This window comes from Primulina tabacum, chromosome 3 (assembly GCF_025594145.1).
Source record: "Primulina tabacum isolate GXHZ01 chromosome 3, ASM2559414v2, whole genome shotgun sequence".
NCBI lineage: Eukaryota > Viridiplantae > Streptophyta > Magnoliopsida > Lamiales > Gesneriaceae > Primulina > Primulina tabacum.
Window position 1 is genome coordinate 4771963 of NC_134552.1, and position 20544 is coordinate 4792506.

Sequence of the window (20544 nt, forward strand, 5' to 3'; positions counted from 1 at the left end):
CTTCCCCGACAACATTGATTCTTGATCCGCCATATATATGTCTGTTATTACATAACTTTTATATATAACATGTCCAGGCTTCACCCGACTAATTCTGGTCCTTCCCATCTCTCAGACAAATTCGAATGCGCCACAGTCGATAAGTATGCAAGAATTATGTAATGGAATTGGCAATTATTAACTGTCTCGAGACCTAGTCCAGTTCCAGGTAGTATGTGACAGTAGCTCCGTTGGAACAATATAAGCCAAGAACCAGTAAAATATGAACATATTAGTACATAGTGGCTACAAATTGAGCACTCGAAACGACCTACTCAGCTCGATCTTACCATGCATCAAACCCTTGGAATTACCAGACGACGACTACGTGCATCTTGTCTGCTTTTGTTGCTACTCGATAAGAGTTTATAATACTATCACACATGTCCTGCATCGAACATTGCGTAGCGTATATCCGGATAGCCACACCATAAAAGTTCCATACATAGGCAAGCAAAATGAAGACCCTTGTATTGTGAAGAGAAACATGGAAACAAGAAGGGTCCATGGGACAAAGTTTGCCTAGTATAGAATATTCTAAAATTCAATGTTGTTTTGTATTCGAATGAAGCCTTTGCTTATGGGGACCAACCCTAAAAAACATCTTACTTGTCCTCGCTAAATGTTCTTCCACCTTGTCTTCGACCAAACTCCTATGCAAATTGCCTTTGTAGTCACATGAAATTGTGGAGAAGGATCGATGGTGACATCCAAGACATCGATTCTTTCTTTTTGAAATTAATTGGTTTTCACATTGTATCTTTAGGAGTAGTCCATTTATGAATAATTTATTGACACATTATTTAACTAATAAATTCTTTATATCAGATCCAGTGGGACAAAACTTATATTAATTGGGGAAAATTGCAATTTTGTTTCTTTTCTTCTGTTTTTTTTTTTTTTTTGGGGTAAAATTTCACTCTTAATCATGCATTCTTAGTCATTTTTCATTGTGAGTGTTGATGTGATATTGCACATGTTCTTAAATACAATTAATTCTACACACAAAATTTTTTCGCTTTTTGAATTTTTACCCTGAGTTGTTGATGTTTTGGGAGTACTAAAACCATTTTTTGCTCAAATTACGACCAGTTGTTATTTGAAGCAGCATTTTATTGGTCAATGGTAAAATAAGTGGGAAAGTTTGCTTCAACAGCGTAACAAATAATAAAAATTAAATACAGTAAGCAATTTCCTTTTCTGTTCTTTTCTCAAATAGATTCAATTTTTTTTATCAATAACATGTGGAAACTTGAGATAATTGATAATTTAAATGAATATAGAACAATTATTAATTTTGACTCTCATAAAGATATACATGTCGTATATGATATTCTTTGATTTTTGTTTTAAGATATCTATATCATATCCCTTCTGTATAAAGTAACTATGAAAAGTGTTCTTAATCATATAGCTTAAATTTCTATGATGTAAGGGGGGAACTCTGAAAATATTAACTTATGATTGAATCAACTTTCCAGATGATTCTGATTCCAGTCTCGATTCTGATTCCTAAGTTTCTAAAACAAGAAACCAAATTACAAGTCCTCAATTCTAGTTCGGATATCGGAACCGAAAACCAACACTATTTTGGTGGACATGACCTAGGTTAAATCAAATTGCATCTTAGAAATCCAATATGTATGGACAAGGGTTGTAATTGATTTTAGGTAAACATCCAATATGTAGTGAAGAAACATATTAACAATTTTAACTCTTATCTCTAATAAAGAAAAGGAAAATGAAAAAAAAAACTGCAGTAGTAAACATGTTGGACTAGGGGATTGAAAGACCCATACAAGGAAAAGACAGGCCATAGTCGTTCCATAATAGCACCATAGGCATTCAGCAAGAATTATTCTTTAAGCTTTCTTGTATTTGTTCATTAGTCCTGTTGGGATCTTACTCACAACTTTTGCATCGAAGGCTGCATACTGCTTCTTGATTGTCATCATCGCTTTCTCTGCCAATGCCTCGACTTTGTCCTCGTACATCTCATATAAAACAGGCACCGTGTGGAAGAAAACAAATACTTCATGAAAAGAAGAAAGAAAAGTGTCAGCACGAACTATAGTAAACACGAATCATAATCCAGTAAGGGGTAACAAGATCATGGACATTACATATATAAACCAGTGTGATGAAGTTGCAGAAGCTGCCCACGATGGAGATAATCCACAACACACCAATTACCTGGTAAATCAATGTCCAAGGGCCCAATGCCAAATATCAAATCGATCAATTGTGAATTATGAAAAAGGTGTGATGAATCATGGGACAGAGTATAGTTGGGACGTAGGGATTGGTTACAGTCGCTCCTTGAGCTTATGTTTGTATAAAAATTATTCAAAATGCAACAACAATATATGCTCTCTATAACCAAAGGTAATGTGCTAGATCGATTTTAACATCCAGTTTCTGACCTCAAGGAACTTTTTAAGATCCCTGGCAGAAGCAGTTTCTCTAATCGCAGCGAGAGCATTGTTGATCTCACTACAGACAGTCGAAGCCAACTCAATAAATGGTTCCTGGGGAAGTCGGACTTCCGGTATATGTGACGGTTTCCTGCAAGCACACAAGCGATGATGCCACATAACAGAACTGGGAAAGAGAACCACAAAGAAATGAGGCAAACAACAGAAGTCGTGAATAAACTCACTTGTTAATGATGATGGTAACATTGGACCACAAGAATAACATGGAGAGGGCAAAAATAGAAATGTGGCAGACCAGAGTAATCAAATAGTAATCAAGCACTGCAAAAAAGAACCAGATAGCGGTAGCAACCCCAAGTGCGGTAGCAGATATGCTTTTGTCCCTCCACAAGAATAAATCAGCAGCTACAAGAAATCCAAATAAAAAAATGTCAAATATAATTCACATTAAATCCCAGAACACATACAAACACGTCTTATATGAAATTGAAAACCTAACCTCTACACTGAATGTTCAAAATCAATTTTTTTTAGCTCAAACAAGAAAAAAACAGCCATACTGCCAAATTAAGAGCCAAAACCAATGATACAACTTCGGAACCTAAAATAACACCGCATTCTACTGAAACTTCAGGACCTTAAAACCTCTATAAACCCATAAAAATAATAACAGCACTTCCATCCACATATTCTAACATAACTTGTAATCGCAGAACATTTCAAACTTCCCAGAGGTATTGGTCGATTTCAAGCATACAAATACTACCATTAGCTTATCCATAGAACCAAAAAAAAAATCAAATGATAAAATCAGAGTACAAAACCGACCGCTACAAAGAGTAAGAAACTCACGTTGACCTCCACCGAAGGCCTTATTCTCTGCTTTCCCACGGTATAAGAACGTGTCAGTCTTAGCTTTGATGTGAGGAGGCGATCGCGCTATCTTCTCCTCGGAGTCTGAATTGGAATCAGCGGACAACGATGAATGGTCCCCGGCGGTGATATTGTCAGGAGATCTCATGTACCATGGACTCTCTATCTGGGTCGGAAATCTCTTCCTGTTCCGCCATTGATGAACCTCACCGAAGAAGAAATGACTTGGAACTAAAAATGTTGGGAGCTGGAAAGAGAGGAAGAGATGGGTCAACTGCTTCGGTCAACCTTTAAATCGAACCTCAGGTTTGGAACATGGTTCGGAGCTCTTTAAATTTGATTTTTCCTTTTTTTTTTAGAAATGATTTTATATTTGATTAGAATTTATATTATATCTATTCAAGGGTAAAGTAGAACTTTCAATTAATTTTCAATTGACCTATTAACTTCCAAATTAAGACATTTAATTTACTAGCGTTGCATCATTTAATAGTATATTTGTTTGGCTTGAATTTTGTATGCAGGTGTATCATGATGCGATCGTGCCAAAATGTAATAAAATGTGTGAACATCTAACTTGTAACCAAATGTTGTGAGTCCTGATTAAGATATAATGAAATAACAAGGGAAACAAATTATTCGTATGACATGAATAGATGAAAATGTCACCAACAATTAAAGATTACCGATGTGATCTGGGTAAATCGGTGAGATGGATCGGGCAATTTACTAGATTAAATACAAAAAATGATAAAGGATGAGAGCACAACAAGATACGTTCAAACCGAAGATTCTTCTCCCGAGGATGGCTAGTACTATCCTGCAAATACGAAGATAACCACGTGAATGGGCGTCGGATGGATGTCCGGCATGGTCACTCCGATGCTAAAGTCAACATGTGAATAAAGCAAATCAATATAGCAAGGAGAAATGTTGTATTAATGGTGTTTTTTTCTAGAGTAAAATGACAGAGGCATCATATATATGAATCAATTAATGTTTAAACGAACCTGGTATTTATAGAAAGAGATTCGATGATGACCTTATTCTCAGTGTCCACTTACTAATTATGGTAAGATGGTTCTTGTCAAATTCATGCAATTTTGTCAGTAATGATTACCGAGATAAAATATCTCATACTTGTGTATTCGGGTGAAGTGCTATTATCGAAGTAACCCGAGTAGAGAACCATCACCTGGGAACTCGTCTGGAAGCCCGGCTTCTAACAGTCCGGGGAGATGATGTCTTGGGCAGTAATTTTTTCGGCTATTATCGAACCGACCCAAAGCTTGTTAGGACCTAACCCATGACCCGGGATCATCCAGTACCCAAGACCCGTGCCTCCCCAGAGGTATCACCAATTACGTTGTACAATGAAGCAAAGTCAAGATATTAAATCTAAAAGCTGAAGAAACTAACATGATATTTGGTTGAACTTATAAGCTCTATAAAACAGTTTTATAAGCTAAATAAATTTAACCAAATATTCTCTAAATCTAAATCGCTGAAAAATAGAATTATAAATATTGAACCAGAATTTAAAACTAGAAATTTCTTAAGTGAAATTTTTAATCTTTGTTTTGATTGAATTGTTAATATGTGTTTTGATTATGTGTTAATTTTGAATATATGTGTGTGTGTGTATATATATATATGTATGTGTATATATGTATGTATATATATTAATGGTACTGCAGTTGCGTTAATGATCGGTGATCAATGTTGATGTCTCCTTGTTTGCCTAATCTATCACCATACATTGAATCATGATCAACCCCTTCCTTCAATGTTTGATTCTAAAACTCATCTCAATATTAGATTTATACGAAATCAATCTCAGATCATAAAGATTCTGGTAAGATATTCCAATCCATTTTCTGATCTGTATCAAGAAATGTTTGATCTCTCACATTTTTTTTAAAAAATTGCATGCATGATCTGTATATTTCTCGAATATACCTTTTGTGATTTTCGGATTTTCTCAAGAATCGGGACGATGATTTCTTTGAATCTATGTATTTTTCAGGAAGAGGAATTTCCTGAGGGAAGAAATTATGTCGATCGGGCAAACACCACCTCCGCCGCTGCAAAAGCCGCCGGGATACAGAGACCCCACCACCCCAGTCAAGCCCCCGCCGCCACGAAAAGCGGCCCTGCCGCCTTCCCTACATCTCCAAAAGAACCCAAACAGGTGCTGCCGCAACTTCTGCTGCGGAATCTCCATCGTCACCGCCATCTCACTGCTCTTCCTCTTCTCGGCACTCGGCTTTTTCTTCCTGTGGTTCGAGCCCCGCCTCCCTGAAATCCACCTCAAATCCATCGATTTCAAGAAATTCAACGTCACCACAACCCCTGATGGCCTCACATTAGACGCACAATCCATCGTAAGCGTGGAAGTCAAGAACCCGAATTCGAACTTGAGAATGGAGTACGACAGGACGAGGATATATGTTAACGCAGTTAATGGGGACACAAATCTTGGACAGGTTACGGTGCCAGGATTCACGCAGGACAAGAACAACGTGACAACATTGAAATTCACTACAAGGGCAGAAAAAGAGATTTTAGAGAGCAAGATAGCTGAAGAATTGAGTAATGGATTCAAGAACAAGAAACTGGTCATGAATGTTGAGATCGAGAGTGGGGTCGGGATAAAGAGCAGCGGATGGGCAATTGGAACTGTTGAGGTGAAGGTTCTCTGCGGTGGAGTGAGCCTCAGCCAAGTTCAAGATGGCCGAGGTGCCGCCGCTCCCAAATGCCGAATCAAGATACTCGATTGGTACGAACATAAATTCTTGGTTAAAAATTTGTTGATAATGATATATGATGCATGATCTATAAATTTTTTTTTTTTTTTTTGAGTTTTGTTCAACCTATGTTTCATTGGATATTGCAGGATCTACCTAAACTGAATGTTTTTCTCGAAGATTTGGTGTTGCTTCTAATTCTAAATGCACGTTGGTAGATTAGGTACTCAGCGAGTAAACTTGTGGTTTGAGTTTTATTGAGACATATATATATATAAATCTTTATTTTAAACATATTTTACGGATTTATCTAATTATGACATTCATTTTATCTATATATACATATAAACCATATAAACAAAGTCATTGAATATACAACATGTACCAAGATATGTGTCTCTCAATGCATGATAATGAAACTCATTAAGAAGCATATTGTGTGGACCCGGACGCTAATCATATTCTTAATCATCATTGGGACTAATTAATCAATTATAAAACAGGGTCTAAATTTTTTTTTAAAATGCGGAACGTAGTGAAATAAAACGTATATACATCTCAGTATAAAAGTACAAGTCCTGTACCACATACATTTATTCAACTAAGGTTTAACAGCAAATATCACGTGTCTAACCCTATCTCTAATCCAAGTCCGGAGCCTCCACTCTAATCACGATCTCTCTTCATCTCCTCAACCCTGAACATGTCCCACCTGTTGTCATGCACACATACAAAACAAGACAACAACCGGATAACTCCGGTGAGAATAAATCCCAGTATAAACAATGTAAACATGCAATCATATAAAAACATATACAAAAGCATAAAACAAATATCATTTACATGCAGCCAATCAACAAACATGTATGATATCAAAACTGTAAATCAACTAGTCGTATCAGACTTGACTCAAACAAAGTGTCGTCTCAGACTCGACTCAAACAACGCGTCGTCTCAGACTCGACTCATTCCTAATCTAGGGATCCCGATCTGAATAAGAACGCAACGTTCTCCCACCTACTTTACCCCAGCTAGATGGTGATACGTTCTTAGTCCCAGACTTTGGCTGTCTATATCGAAGATCTGTAATAGGAGTTGGTCTTCTCCTCAGTATATCGATATATATATCCAAAAGTCCAGTGACTTGGCGGTTCTGCCATAGCGGTTCTGCCATAGACTAGGCGGATCTGCCCAACCCTACTCTGACAATGTGCAATGGGCCAATAACAACTTTGTTCTAATCTGGCCCTTTTGTCAGTGACTCTCAATCAATAGCTATCTGCTATACCATGCTTTTCTATTAATCAGTAATCAAGCATATTCATTCAAATAATACAAATGTATGAAAAGCAATAACATACAAGTATGTGATTTAGGGAAACTCAAGTCCAACCTGACTCAAGTCCATCTCCCAATTCACATTGATTTATATCTTTCTTTCTGATACTCTGACTCTGTCGAAGTCTCGGACTCCCAAGCCTGTCAATACTCAGTCTGACAATAACAATATCGAGGGTACGATATCAATACACCACTCAATCAATACTGGATATAGTTCGAATTCATTCAAATTCTGTTTCAACAACATAACCTCAAAATTTCAATATGTCCAGCACTACTATATCAGTCAGATATCAATCTCAATATCTCATATTCGATAACAATTCAATTCTGATATCAATTCGACTCCAAAACTACTCCGAAAATCATAACAATTCCATATGGTATTTGTTCTCCAGTTCGGTTTCGATTATACGATGTCTAACATGACAATAACATCATATATGAATCATATCAGATTCTGACAATACCATAATTTCAAAACATATCAAAACGTAGCAAAACTTACGTCCAGTTGTAGCCTACGTCGATAGGAACTCAATACCGAAGTCGGATTCAAAATCAGATAGACGAATTTCTCACAAAAGACGTAAGGATTTTTCACTCTTTCCTCTACCCTTTTTCGATTCTTCTTTCCTCCCTTTCTGAAGAATTCATGCATATATATATATATATATATATACACACACACACTAACATGCAAGAAGGCAAATGGCACATCCTTTAAGCAACACGTCTCGCGCATATGCGCGACATCAACCGGCGCATATACGCGAGACCTTAAGTCTCGGCGCGTGTCTTCCCAACTGCTGGCGCATATGCGCGACACATTTCCGCGCATATGCGCCCAACTCTCTGGACCTCTCGCGCATGTGCGCGTATACAAGTCGCGCATGTGCGCCCAACCCTCTGGACCTCTCGCGCATGTGCGCGTATACAAGTCGCGCATGTGCGCCCAGTGTTCTGTTCCGCATCATGGGCTTCCGCACTACTCGCGCATATGCGTGCTTACTCTTCGCGCATATGCGCGAGACCTTCGGCTCTCGCATCAACAATCTTACATGCAAAATTTCAATTCGTGTCTCGACTAGCCCTTTCATAATCGTCTCGATTAAAATCAATAATCGTAATTTAGCACGATATAAAATCTCGGACATTACACATACTATACATTTTAATCGCGTCTTTAGTCGATTTAACTGTTTAAAATAAAGATAAATATCACTTTGAGTTTGAAACTAATATATGTGACGTAGATCATCGATGGAGAAAAAGTACTAGAGAAAAGTGGAAATCAGTCAAGGGTTTAATATATGAAATAATACTCTGTAGACGAACTAATAATTAGAAGTATTGGGAATGATCTAAATTTGAGTAAAAAGTAATAGATATGAAACGTACTAATTATTTAAGAATAGATATTGATGAGATATTGGTTTTCTTAACCATTCTTTTTGTATTATCAAGAATGAAATTGGGAAACATGATCGATGGATTTGAAAGAAATAAGGTAGTAACATAATCAACTTTGAAATGAAATGAAGATGAAATTACATATTTATTATGCTCATGTTATTGGTATAAGAAATGAAAATAAATTGAATAAAATTATTTATAAATAAATAATATTTTATTAAAAATTTAAAATGATAGTTATTTTAAAGTTGTTTATCCATATGTATTTTGAAAAATTGTGATTTTAGTTATGTAAATTTACATGTTTTGGATTCTAGTTATATAATATAAGTTTCATTTTTATCCACTAATTTATTTTTGTCATTTTTCCGCTCAAAAATACTAAATTCATCGAATATTATTTATTTGACACTGACGCTCTCTTAAGTTTATTATGTGTAAGAATAAAGTCTATATTATATATATCAAAATTCATCTAAGCAAAACTAAAAGAAAACGACAAATTTTTTTCTCCAATTTTGAAATATTGAGTATTGTTTTGCTTTATTTTGCTCATATTGATTTTAATATATATATAACATATATTTTATTTTTGTCATATGAATCATGAGTCATATAAAAATAAGATCTGTGTCAAATAAACAATATTCGGTGGATTTAGTAACTTCGGGCGAAAAGATGGCTAAAATAAAAAAATCAAAGTTAGTGGATGAAAACCAAACTTTGATAAATTATAAGACTAAAACTCAAAACAACTCAACTTACAGGACTAAAATTAAAATTTTTATTTTACGATTCCGATCATTAAATCTTTCTACGATCATTAAATCATCAATATTAATATTTTCTTTATTATTATTGTTCAGTACGACGAAAAACGTTATACTTTTATATTTCAGTCCAGATAAATTTGTTTTTCTATACATCGTGCTTGTATGAGTATTTTTTAAATATGTTTGGTTGTGTATATATAGCGTTAGTACGAGGATTAATCAGTGTCCATGCAGCAGGTTCTCACATCTTAAATTTATTTTGGCCAAAACACGACTATGAAAAAAATAAAAGATGAAAAATAAAATGCTCAAACATGCATTATTTACGCGATTATTAATAAATCTGAAATTATATAAAAAAAAAAAAACTTATGAGTACAAATTAAAATGCCTAAATATAAGATACATGTAAATAGATTGTGGTTTCATAGATATTTTTTCCAATTCAAAATTTTAATTGATATTTTACCAAGATCAATGTAATTGTAGGTAAACCCAAAATAAAATATGATGAATCAAAAAGTCTCCGGGACCCATTGTGAATAAATGATTTTTTTCAATCTTTTCGACCTAAATTCTGTATGAGCAAGTCAGAAAGATTGAGAAATAGAACCATCAGATTTAATCCGTTCTCAATAGCCATGAAATGATCATCTTAAGATGATCTTTTGTCGACGACATGTCAAACCTTAGTAAAATTTTTCGTTTTGTATCGAATTAAATCACATGCTCCACCACTTGCACGGGCTCCCCTCAGTTCCTTTGACCCTATGTGAAGATATTACCCTAACACTGTGTTTGGTTTGATTGATTAGGTATGTTTATTTTTTTTTAACCTACCTAATCACCTGTTTGGTATATTTTTTATATAACCAAGTCAATCTCTCCTATGAATGATTATGTTATATTAGGTGTGATAAAATAATCACTCTTCACCTCCTAAGATTATTTATCTCACTGTTAATCCATCCTATTTTTCCAATTTTACCATTCTCCTAAGTCCAACTCACAACCACTTCCCTCCACCGATCGCCGGACGACCACCATCGCCGTCGACCGACCACCGCCACTCGCCGCCGACCGTCTCCGCCAGCCGACGCCGACCGTCGATGCTGCCATCGACAACCGCCGACAGATCGACCGCCCTATCCTCCTGTCGGCCGACCGCCGGCCGATAGCCGGACCGCCCCCATCATCGCCGCCGCTTCCGGTCGGCCGACCACCTTCGCCGCCGACCGCCGCCACAAAATTGGAAGGACAATTTTGTCAATTCATCAAAAGATTATTATTTATCACATTCTTAACAATCATATCAAACATAATATTATTTTATCATTATCTACTTCAATGTTTTTTTATCATTTCTCTCTTAATCATTTTATTATTTTATTTTTTAAACCAAACGTAGCCTAGATGCATGATTCGAATTTTGTCGTAGTTCAATGCCGTAGAAGCCTTTGACTTGCTAATTTTTTAGTTCCCATTTCCCAATGTATTTAAACAGCAATTAAACTTCTTCCCCAAATAATTATTTAGTGAATTCTTGGCTTTCAGTCGCAGTGTGTTTCGTGAAAGCCGTTCAATTTTCAAATAAAATTTTTTTTTCGAGTTTTTTATTAATTTGACTAGCGACAGAAAGAATTCATTTTTTTATTCGATTCGGGGGGATGACACTTTAGTGGGTTTGGTTTGTTTGAACAGAATTTTGATTTCTTAAATCAAAAAAATTATTGTCCTGGAAGTTGTGAACGGCGCTTGCTAGCTTCGTACAGAAATATATACGATTCTCTGAGTATTTTTTTAGAGGGAACAATTAATTTTTTTTTTAAAAAAACCATTATCATAATTCAAAATAAAATTTGAAATGACCGAATATTGAAAATAAAATTATAAATATTGAAAATTAATGTGTGACGATTTATATAATGATGAATTTATTTTTACATTATTTTCAAAAATTTATTTTTACATTATTTTCAAAAAAATTGTATAAATATGTCTATCGGGGTGTGAAAAAACACAAAATTGAATAGATAAAATATATAATTTAATATATTTTGTGAGTTTAAAATTTTTATAGTAAATTTTTATTTTTAACAATTTAACTGTACGACCGCATCTATTACTCCATTTCAATCGTCACCTGCGCGTATACTGAGTAGAAAAAACACGGAGTTTTTTTTAACGAAACTTCACCCAAAAAATTTCTATTTTTCCCCATTTATTTCAATGCCAAGAAATGCATGAATAGTAAGCTTGTGGGCATGTTGAAGTTTAGTTGAAATTTGTTAAAAGAATGTCAGAAACAGCGGAGGTTCGTTTAGTTCGGTGTCCGAAGTGTGAGAATTTTCTTCCAGAGGTCACTGGTTACTCTGTTTACCGGTGCGGTGGTTGTGGGGCTGTTCTGAGAGGTAACTTTTTTATATATATTAAGCAGAAGACTTGTGTTCGTGAAATATTTTGCGATTTAGTTTCTTTCATGGTGTTTTTGGTCCTATGGAAATTGAGAAATTTTATATTTTCGATTTGGTTTTGTTTTTTATCTGGGAGATATTGGGAATGATGGGACTTGAATGATGTTAATCTTTTCTTGATGTTTTGTTCTTTGTGTTTTTTGTTTTTGCTTGGTGGGTTATGTGGTTGACTTTTCAGCAGGGGACAAAGCTATTGACTTGGACTCGTTCTCAGAAAGGTCTGATGAGGAAAAGGTTGCAATGATTAAAGAGAAGTATCTTGAAAAATATGAGGAAAAGAATACTATGTCTGAGAGGAGAATGGTTGGCCAGGGTGACGGGATGTCGAGCATTAGTTCATCTAGCCGAGCTGCGAGGAGGGCTTTGCGGGATTCAGCTGAAAATTACGGTGATAGTTTGATGGATGGGGAGAGTATGTGGGACCATGTCGGTGGAACGATCCAAGGTAGAGATTTGGATGAGTTGGGACGAGCGAGTGTTGCTCGAGATTTTGAGGATTTGACTTTATATAACGATGATGAGAATAGGATGCAAAGATTAGATCGTGTTTCGGAGGAGCATGGCTCATCTAATCTCTTGTCTATGCCAAGTTATGATTATGAGGTCAAGGTGAAGAATAGGATTGGTGTGGATGGATTTAACAAAGATGGTTGCGTTGGAGAAGATCAGCCTAAAATTTTGAGGGGGTTGGATGGGAGGAATGAACGACTGAGTCGGTATGGTTATTTGAATGATAGGGGTAAAGGAAAGACTTTTCTCGATAGGCCGACTGCTTATGAAGATTCCCGTTCTAGTTCTGAGAATTGGTATCCCAGTAAATCATTGGGAGCGAATAGCTCATCAGGGCAATACCCATATCTTGGTACACGTTTTGATAGGCCTTCTTATCAGAATCAATACTCTGAGCCTTCTTTGATGCACAGACTAGAAATGGGTGGTGATGGCTTTAATCCTTCACGATACGCATTGAATCATGTCCTAGAACATGAGGGTCCATTGAGATCTCAGATGCTAAGAAGGGGTCCCTTTCGAACGCCGCCTCCTTATCAACAACCTTTGTCTCATCCATATAGTTCTGGATCATACCAGGGTGATGGAATGGTTTATTTGGACCCATTCGAGCAATATAATCCTAGTGACAACCATCGCCATCATCATCCATCTTGCTCTTGTTTCCATTGTTTCAATACGAGACAAGTTCCTCACCCTGTGGCCTTCAGTGATAAGTTCTCCGATGTCTCAGTTGATACAATGTTTAATTATCACAAACATCCCGGCTCATTCAGTCCACTAGATTATAATTTCCAAGCTATAAATCATCATCATTTAAGATCTCATAATCCTCTCACACACACGAGATGGCCCAGTGATGTGAATTCTGAAGTGAATGGTTTTGTCCGCGGGCATCCTGCAAGGGTGCATTCAGCTTCTGCTGTACTACATGGTCGCCCTATATGCGGTGGTGCTCCATTCTTTGTATGCTTCAATTGTTTTGAATTGTTGCTATTGCCGAAGAATGTTGCAACTAATGGTGACCGCTGGAAGAAAATTAAATGTGGGGCGTGCTCTATGGTGATTGTTTTTGGATTTTCCAACAATAAACTAGTGATTTGTGATGATGTAGAAGCGACAACAGATAGTCCTGTTAAGCTTGATGACAACAATAATCTGTCACCAATACGTGGGGAATTATACATGCATGGGCATCTAAATCAAGTTAAGACCACTTTCTTATCTGATGATTATGATAATACTGGTTATAATTTTGAGTCTATGGATGGAGAACCAGAACAACCTTCACCTGGCCGAGGAAGAGGCAGCGATTCTTCTGAGTCCAAGCACCAAAATTCCAAATCTAAGCTTACTATTGAGGTGGAGACAGTTACCGAAAGTGTGAATGTGCTGAGAGAAGACTCTAAATTGGCTTGTGAAGAGACAAAGAATAAAGAGCCTCCACCTCCTGTGGGGTCATTGCTTCAAGAATACTTTGAATATTCCAATAAGTTTCATGTGAAAAACCATCAGGGTTCCCACGAAAAATATTTGCCAAGCAAGACTACCAGGCAACAATCTTCTGTCAATGACTCATCAGCAGCAACTGAGACGGACGTATCGTCCAATGAGTTCTCAAATACTGGCACATCATTTGATTCCGGTGAGGCAAGCAGAAAAGGCAGAAGAGCATCTGAGTCATTTTTTGCTGGAATCGTAAAAAAGAGCTTCAAGGAATTTAGTAGATCAAACCAAAATGCCGAGAAAGAAAAAGCTGACGTGACCATTAATGGGCATCGCATGCCGAATGAAATGATTAAGAAGGCCGAAGAAGTTGCCGGACCCATCCACCCTGGGCAATACTGGTATTCACCCACCTAAACTTAACATGCCATTTTCTTCTGAATCACTTTCTGTTAAGATGGTTGATGAATAGTAGAATTTGGATAGTAGAAATATAGTAAAAAAATAATACAAAACGACACATAGTTCACGCAGTTCGGCCATGGAGCTAGTCCACTACACAATCCCCATGAGACCAAAAACTCTAATAATCTGTCGTATAGTTTATGTTACAATCAACAACTATTGATTTATGTGAAAAATATATAGGCACATATAACAAGTTATATCTAGTTCTTAAAATATCGAATCTGATTTTAAGATAAATATATATTTTTGATTTGATCAAAATCTCGTATATTATTTCTTGACCAGGTATGACTACCGAGCTGGATTCTGGGGCTTGATGGGAGGACCTTGTCTAGGAATAATTCCTGTAAGAATTTTTTTCATCTTCGTTGATGAAACAGAGTCTCAAATTTGGTGAATGTATGATTCTTCCATACGTTTCTCAACAAATTAGCTCTCTTATCTTGCAGCCGGGCATCGAGGAATTTAACCATCCCATGCCAAAAAAGTGTGCTGGTGGAAACACAGGCATATATGTGAATGGTAGAGAACTTGAACAGAAAGATTTGAATTTGCTGAAACGTAGAGGGATGCCAACCGATAGAAATCGATCATATGCCATTGAAATATCCGGCAGAATCATAGACAAAGACACTGGTGAGGAGCTAAAGAGCCTGGGGAAACTTGCTCCAACGTATGTCCCTATTCTAGTGTATACCTCTTGTTCTTTTGCTCCTGAATCATATTTATGAAAATGTTTCCATTACTGACTCGAAATTATGAACAGCATGGAGAGGCTACAGCGTGGTTATGGCATGCGAGTTCCAAAAGGAGCTCCACTATCATAGCTTCTGAGGATTTGAGGGCTTTCACTGGTACTTCTGTTGCACAATTATTCTTCTTCACTGAAGAATATGAAAGAAATTTACCCGATGCATCGTTTTATTGTTCCTATTTTTTCGTATAATAATACAAAAAGTTGTGAATACGTTTTTGCCTATGACAACTATCTTGATCTTTTTTGAGCTAGGAATACTACAGATAACATACAAGAAAATAAGATACAGTTTTGGATTTGTTTTGGGTTTGTATAAAGTTTGTCTGGAATGTAAAGACAAGATCATGCAACTCTGTAAATTTGAGATTTTTTGCAGTTTTATCATTTCTCTGTTTGTTTGAAGCTGCATTTGTTGATGATAATAGAACGGGTAGGCACTTCAGAGACACGATCCAAGTTGATCTGCGGATGTTTGATCTTCTTGGATAAACTGAGACGTTGCCAGTTAGAACTAAAATTACAAATAATAGCAACACTTCTTTCAAAAAGTAATACAAGCGCAAAGGCGTGATGATTCCCCTAGAAATGCGTCGTCCAGGACAGAACACCCAAAGGTCACTTTTGGTCGGCAACTAAAGGAAGATCCTTCAGCTCCTCGAATGCTATCCTGCTGATCTCCCTGTCTAGGATATCCAAGATTTTTGCCTATAGTGCAACCTCGTCCGGAAGGGACTCTCTCAGACAGACAGGATAAACAAAGAAATTATGATCGAAGTTCGAAGTCTTTGTTTTTTCACTATCATTATTAGTATTAAACATATTATTATTAATTTCTGTCTCAAATTTTTCCCATTATCCCACTTTCTATATTTTGTCGTATTTCTTCTTATTTTTTTATTAATATTTTCTGATTAACTTAGTCACGAAAAAATGTACAATTATTTCTTGAATGTATTAAATAAAAAAATGAAAAATATATTTATAAATTATTTTTTTCTAATAATTTTTTGACAAAACAAACAAATTCGTATATTCTCTCAAAATTATCGACTTAAGACATGTATGGGCCCAACTATTTTTTTAAAGTTTGGAAGTCTCCCCTGATGACTCGATAACATGCAGGCCCCGACTCGTGCATCCACTGAAGAAATCGGGTCAATAAATGCGCTCAAGAACTTACTCTTCTGTTTCCAAATTCCTTTTCTGGCGAAGGGAAGCGCGATCAAATCGTTTTAAGAGCCAATCGATCGATAAAAAAACCACGCGATGGAGATGATTGGATCTGAAATCCACCAGCTGTTCGTGAAATTTCTCGATGGAAAGCACAAAATCTTGAATTTCGACACCCCTTCAGTATCTGTTTCCATCCTCAAAAGCCGTATCGAAGCTCTAACTTCTGTCCCCTCCCACCTCCAACTCCTCCGATTTAGCAACTCCCGCATCCTCCATGATAGCCAAACTTTGAAATTCGCTGAATCCCGAGAAACTACTGAAATCCCTGAAACCCTAGAGTCGAATACCGATGGTTTACCCCGAAATCAATTGTTTTGTAGTGGATCGACCGGCTTTCAATCTTGGTCGGATCCAGAGGTGGGGAAGTTTCCAGTGGTGGTTCATCTGTCGCTCAGGCTCAGAGGTGGGAAAGGAGGGTTTGGGTCTTTGCTAAGAGGTGCAGCGACGAAGGCTGGGCAGAAGAAAACGAATAATTTTGATGCTTGCAGGGATATGAGTGGGCGAAGGCTCAGGCATGTCAACGCGGAGAAGAAGTTGGAGGAATGGAGGGCCGCAGCAGATGAAAGGAAGTTGGAAAGGATGGCCGAGGAGTATATCAAAAAGAAGACCAAGGAAGTTTCTAAGAGCGCGAAGACCAAGAGGGGTGATAGTGCTGAGAAGTATGTGGCAAAGTATAGGGAGGAATCATCTAGGTGCATAGAGGTGGTGGAGAGGTCGGTCAGGGAGTCCATGGTGAATGGGTTGAAGAGGAAGGGTGGTAAAAAGGAGACTGAGAATCATGCCAAGCGGTTGAAGATATGGTATGAAATTTTCACTGTTTATTTTACTTTTCTTTTTATGTTATTGTATGTTGCTGGACATTAAAATAAGTTACTTGAAAAAATGAGGAGTTCGATTTGGAGACTTGACTAGAAATGAAGGAGGATGATTTTGAAAAGAAATTTATTATATTAACGAAGTTAAGGTTAGGAGTCGATGCCTTGACATAACTGTATAATCGGGGTGCTGGGTGAAATTACTGAAAATCATGTGACAATTAATTCATAAAAAATGTACAAGTGATTCGTTGGAACCATTGTAAATCTTCTATTCATCTTTTGAAATTGTGGCCTTGTATTATATTGTATACGAGCATTGAACAGGGATACCAAGATTCATGCTTCTGGACATAAGTGCTTATCTGGTTTGAGCGCAATTAGATCTTTCTATAGAAAATTATCATACAATTTAATCTTGAAATTATGAATTTCAAAGTTTCTGCTTTACATGATTTGATGAAATATTAGTATATTACTGAGATATTCATTAGTGTTAACACTAAATTCATGTTACCTTTTGTTAGGTTGGGGAAGAGGAAAATGGAAGACAGTGATAGTGAAGACATGGATGAGGAAGATATTGATGGAGACAAAAGGGTGGAGGACGCGAAATCCGTTATCACGGATAATGGAAATATTTCAGATTCAAGCAAAGAAGCTGAGGAAACTCCATGTTCAATTACTTGCGAGAAAGTCATATCTGGCTTTCTTAATGAAGGCTCCCCTGGCTACCAGGAAGAAGGTGTTTCTGCTAAAGAGTCTCCAAAATCTGATAATAGTATTGATGGGTGTGTTGATGACGATAAAGGTATAAGTAGGAATAAACCTGCAGTTGAGAACCTGGAGGAAATTATGGATCATGCAAACATGGAGGTGCCTCACAAATTTGACTCGAGCAAATTGAAAGAAATGGTCGGTCAGCTCCCTGGTGTCTCTATTCCAGAGGAAATAGTTACATCCACGGCAGAAGTGAGCAGCATTACGAGTTCTGAGCCTTTGAGGAAGTATCAGTGTCTTTGAGTGCAGAAGCTCAAGATTTGGACAAGCCCCTCAACTTTGAGGAATATAATTCAGCAGCAGAATTAGAGGTATGCTGTTAATGGATTTAATATCTTTAATGTATATCCATACGTGTATTTTCTTTGAATGTTAACGATGGTCGATTTTTTTAGGTTCTTGGCATGGAAAGATTAAAAGCAGAACTTCAAACACGGGGATTGAAATGTGGGGGCACTATGCAAGAACGGGCAGCTAGGCTCTTCCTGCTCAAAACCACGCCACTAGAGATGCTTCCAAAGAAAGTATTAGCCAAGAAATGAGATTGTTGTGAAGCTTTTCTTCGAATACGTTTGAACTAATATGTGAACGTGTCTTTCCAGCCGCGTCATTCTGGACAAACTGCCGTAGCATTTTAAATGCACTGATACGGACTTCAACTGTACATGAATGTTCTGTTGGCAAAACTGAATGGCTATACATGATAAATTTTAGAGTTTTTCTGGTTGATCCATGGTTTCTTCCCTTTGCTTTTTCCTTATGAGATGTGACAATATATAGTTGGTGCAACTTGAATTTGCCAGTGTTTTACTTGAAATGAGCTCCCTTGTATGTCATCAAATATATATCAAAGATTGTGCAAAAAATTGTTATATTCCAGTTAAATATTGCATCAATTACCATGATTATTATTTATGAGAATTGATACAAGGATGGTAATTTTAGATTGCATTTCTTCTATTAATTAGTAAAGGGGCGAATATTCTTTGAAAAGTGAAAAATCTTCCAAAAATTGTGCTGATCTCAAAACCCTTCTTCTAATATTCCACATCGATGCTTTCCCTTCCATGTTATTATTTCATTATTATATTAAGTACGAAAGATGGACGTAAATATTAATGGTACATAATTTAAATTAAAAATTTTAATATATGGAATCAAATACATAGTTAAATAAAATAATATGGACAGTAGGTATCGAACAAACTCAATCGTCAAAGTTATAATTATCATTTTTTCAAAAAAATTTATAATTCTCATAGTCTATGATCTATACATATATATTTGATGAAAATTAACTTAAATTAAAATAAGTGGTTATTAATTCCCAACTTATTGTTTATAATTTGGTCGTATATTAGAAATAATGGAAATCTTAGATTTCTTGTATATTATTTAACATGCTACATGTTCATTTACAATCCCAATAAATTGATATCAATAGTTGTTATTCAAATAAACTTGTACAATAATTGTTAGATACAATTTTATGCGATAAATGTTGTATACAATTTTATAACTACTTACAAAAGTCTTATAGTAAATATATGTAATATAACCCCATGAAGACAACCTTATATAAACACAACATTTCTCATCACATAATTTTAATAATTGTTGAAGTACAATTTATAATTAATTACCCTTTCATTTATGAAAGAAACAAATATACAATATTATCTTCTGTTAAGCAATATAATAATTTTAAAAATCAACTAAAAATCAACCAAAGCTATCTGATGTATCTAAATCAATCATAAATAAAAAATAATTGTCGAATATAATAATTATCTATATTAAGCAGAGCACTCGAACCATAACACTTGGACTATTACGTTGTTTAAAATATTTGAGTTGTATCATCACCACTAACTATAGTTTTTGTCCTATTCATAACGATTGATATCAGAGCCAATGTCCCGAATCTGATTCTCATTGATTCCAAAGAGTGTAATTATTTGAAGGTAGATTGTTGATGTACAACAATTGTCCCTGCTGGATAGGAATCATGACGCTTTGGATGTTATGCAATTTAAAAGATTTAAGTTGCACAATTACCACGAGCTATAGCTTTTGTTAAAAAGTCAAACGCTCGGTCCTACAATTGGTATTAGAGTCAATCTCATGATTTTTATTCCTATTGATTGCAAGGAGTACAATTATCAGAAGAGAGATTATTGAGGTACAATAATTGTCCATGTTGGATAAAACGATCGAACCATGACGCTTGGCTGTTATGCTGTTTAAAAAATATGAGTAGCACAATTACCATCAGCTATAGATTTTGACAAAAACAGCAAACGGTCGGTTTTATAATTGATCAAAGCCACGACCATGAGTTCGATTCTCAATAATTGTAAAAAGTACAATTATTGATAAAAAAATTGTTGAGGTGCAATAATTATCCATGTTGTATATAATAATAAAACCATAACGC

At 36.0% G+C, this 20544-nt stretch overlaps 3 protein-coding genes and 1 pseudogene across 6 annotated transcripts; 3 read left to right on the top strand and 1 right to left on the bottom strand.

Moving 5' to 3' along the window:
• Positions 1–1681: 1681 nt before the first annotated feature.
• Positions 1682–3644, bottom strand: LOC142539486 (reticulon-like protein B5; annotated as a pseudogene).
• Positions 3645–5041: 1397 nt separating this feature from the next.
• LOC142538853 (uncharacterized) lies at positions 5042–6381 on the top strand. 2 transcript variants are annotated; one of them, XM_075644149.1, is made up of 3 exons: positions 5042–5202; positions 5374–6126; positions 6244–6381. In XM_075644149.1, exons 2-3 carry the CDS (start codon positions 5402–5404, stop codon positions 6257–6259), a joined length of 741 nt encoding a protein of 246 aa, XP_075500264.1. In that variant the 5' UTR covers positions 5042–5202; positions 5374–5401; the 3' UTR covers positions 6260–6381. The 2 variants fall into 2 exon arrangements, with proteins under 2 accessions (XP_075500264.1, XP_075500265.1); XM_075644150.1 differs by having other exon boundaries at positions 5052–5202; positions 5380–6126.
• A 5375-nt stretch (positions 6382–11756) lies between these two features.
• Positions 11757–16115, top strand: LOC142539487 (protein ENHANCED DISEASE RESISTANCE 4-like). 3 transcript variants are annotated; one of them, XM_075644992.1, is made up of 6 exons: positions 11757–12035; positions 12277–14455; positions 14808–14868; positions 14972–15195; positions 15289–15376; positions 15705–16115. In XM_075644992.1, exons 1-5 carry the CDS (start codon positions 11921–11923, stop codon positions 15347–15349), a joined length of 2640 nt encoding a protein of 879 aa, XP_075501107.1. In that variant the 5' UTR covers positions 11757–11920; the 3' UTR covers positions 15350–15376; positions 15705–16115. The 3 variants fall into 3 exon arrangements, with proteins under 3 accessions (XP_075501107.1, XP_075501106.1, XP_075501108.1); XM_075644991.1 differs by lacking the exon at positions 15705–16115 and having other exon boundaries at positions 11758–12035; positions 15289–15658; XM_075644993.1 differs by lacking the exon at positions 15705–16115 and having other exon boundaries at positions 11758–12035; positions 12280–14455; positions 15289–15658.
• Positions 16116–16459: 344 nt separating this feature from the next.
• LOC142539489 (uncharacterized) lies at positions 16460–18836 on the top strand. The gene is given in 4 exon segments (XM_075644994.1): positions 16460–17312; positions 17855–18324; positions 18327–18418; positions 18503–18836. Coding segments are annotated over 4 exon segments (1476 nt in total). The 5' UTR covers positions 16460–16545; the 3' UTR covers positions 18650–18836.
• Positions 18837–20544: the final 1708 nt, after the last annotated feature.

Coding starts and splice junctions, on each gene's coding strand:
- LOC142538853 (XM_075644149.1), top strand. CDS start 5,402: ATGTCGATCGGGCAAACACCACCTCCGCCGCTGCAAAAGCCGCCGGGA.
- LOC142539487 (XM_075644992.1), top strand. CDS start 11,921: ATGTCAGAAACAGCGGAGGTTCGTTTAGTTCGGTGTCCGAAGTGTGAG. Junction 12,036..12,276: donor TTGTGGGGCTGTTCTGAGAG/GTAACTTTTTTA, acceptor TTGACTTTTCAG/CAGGGGACAAAGCTATTGAC. Junction 14,869..14,971: donor CTTGTCTAGGAATAATTCCT/GTAAGAATTTTT, acceptor CTTATCTTGCAG/CCGGGCATCGAGGAATTTAA.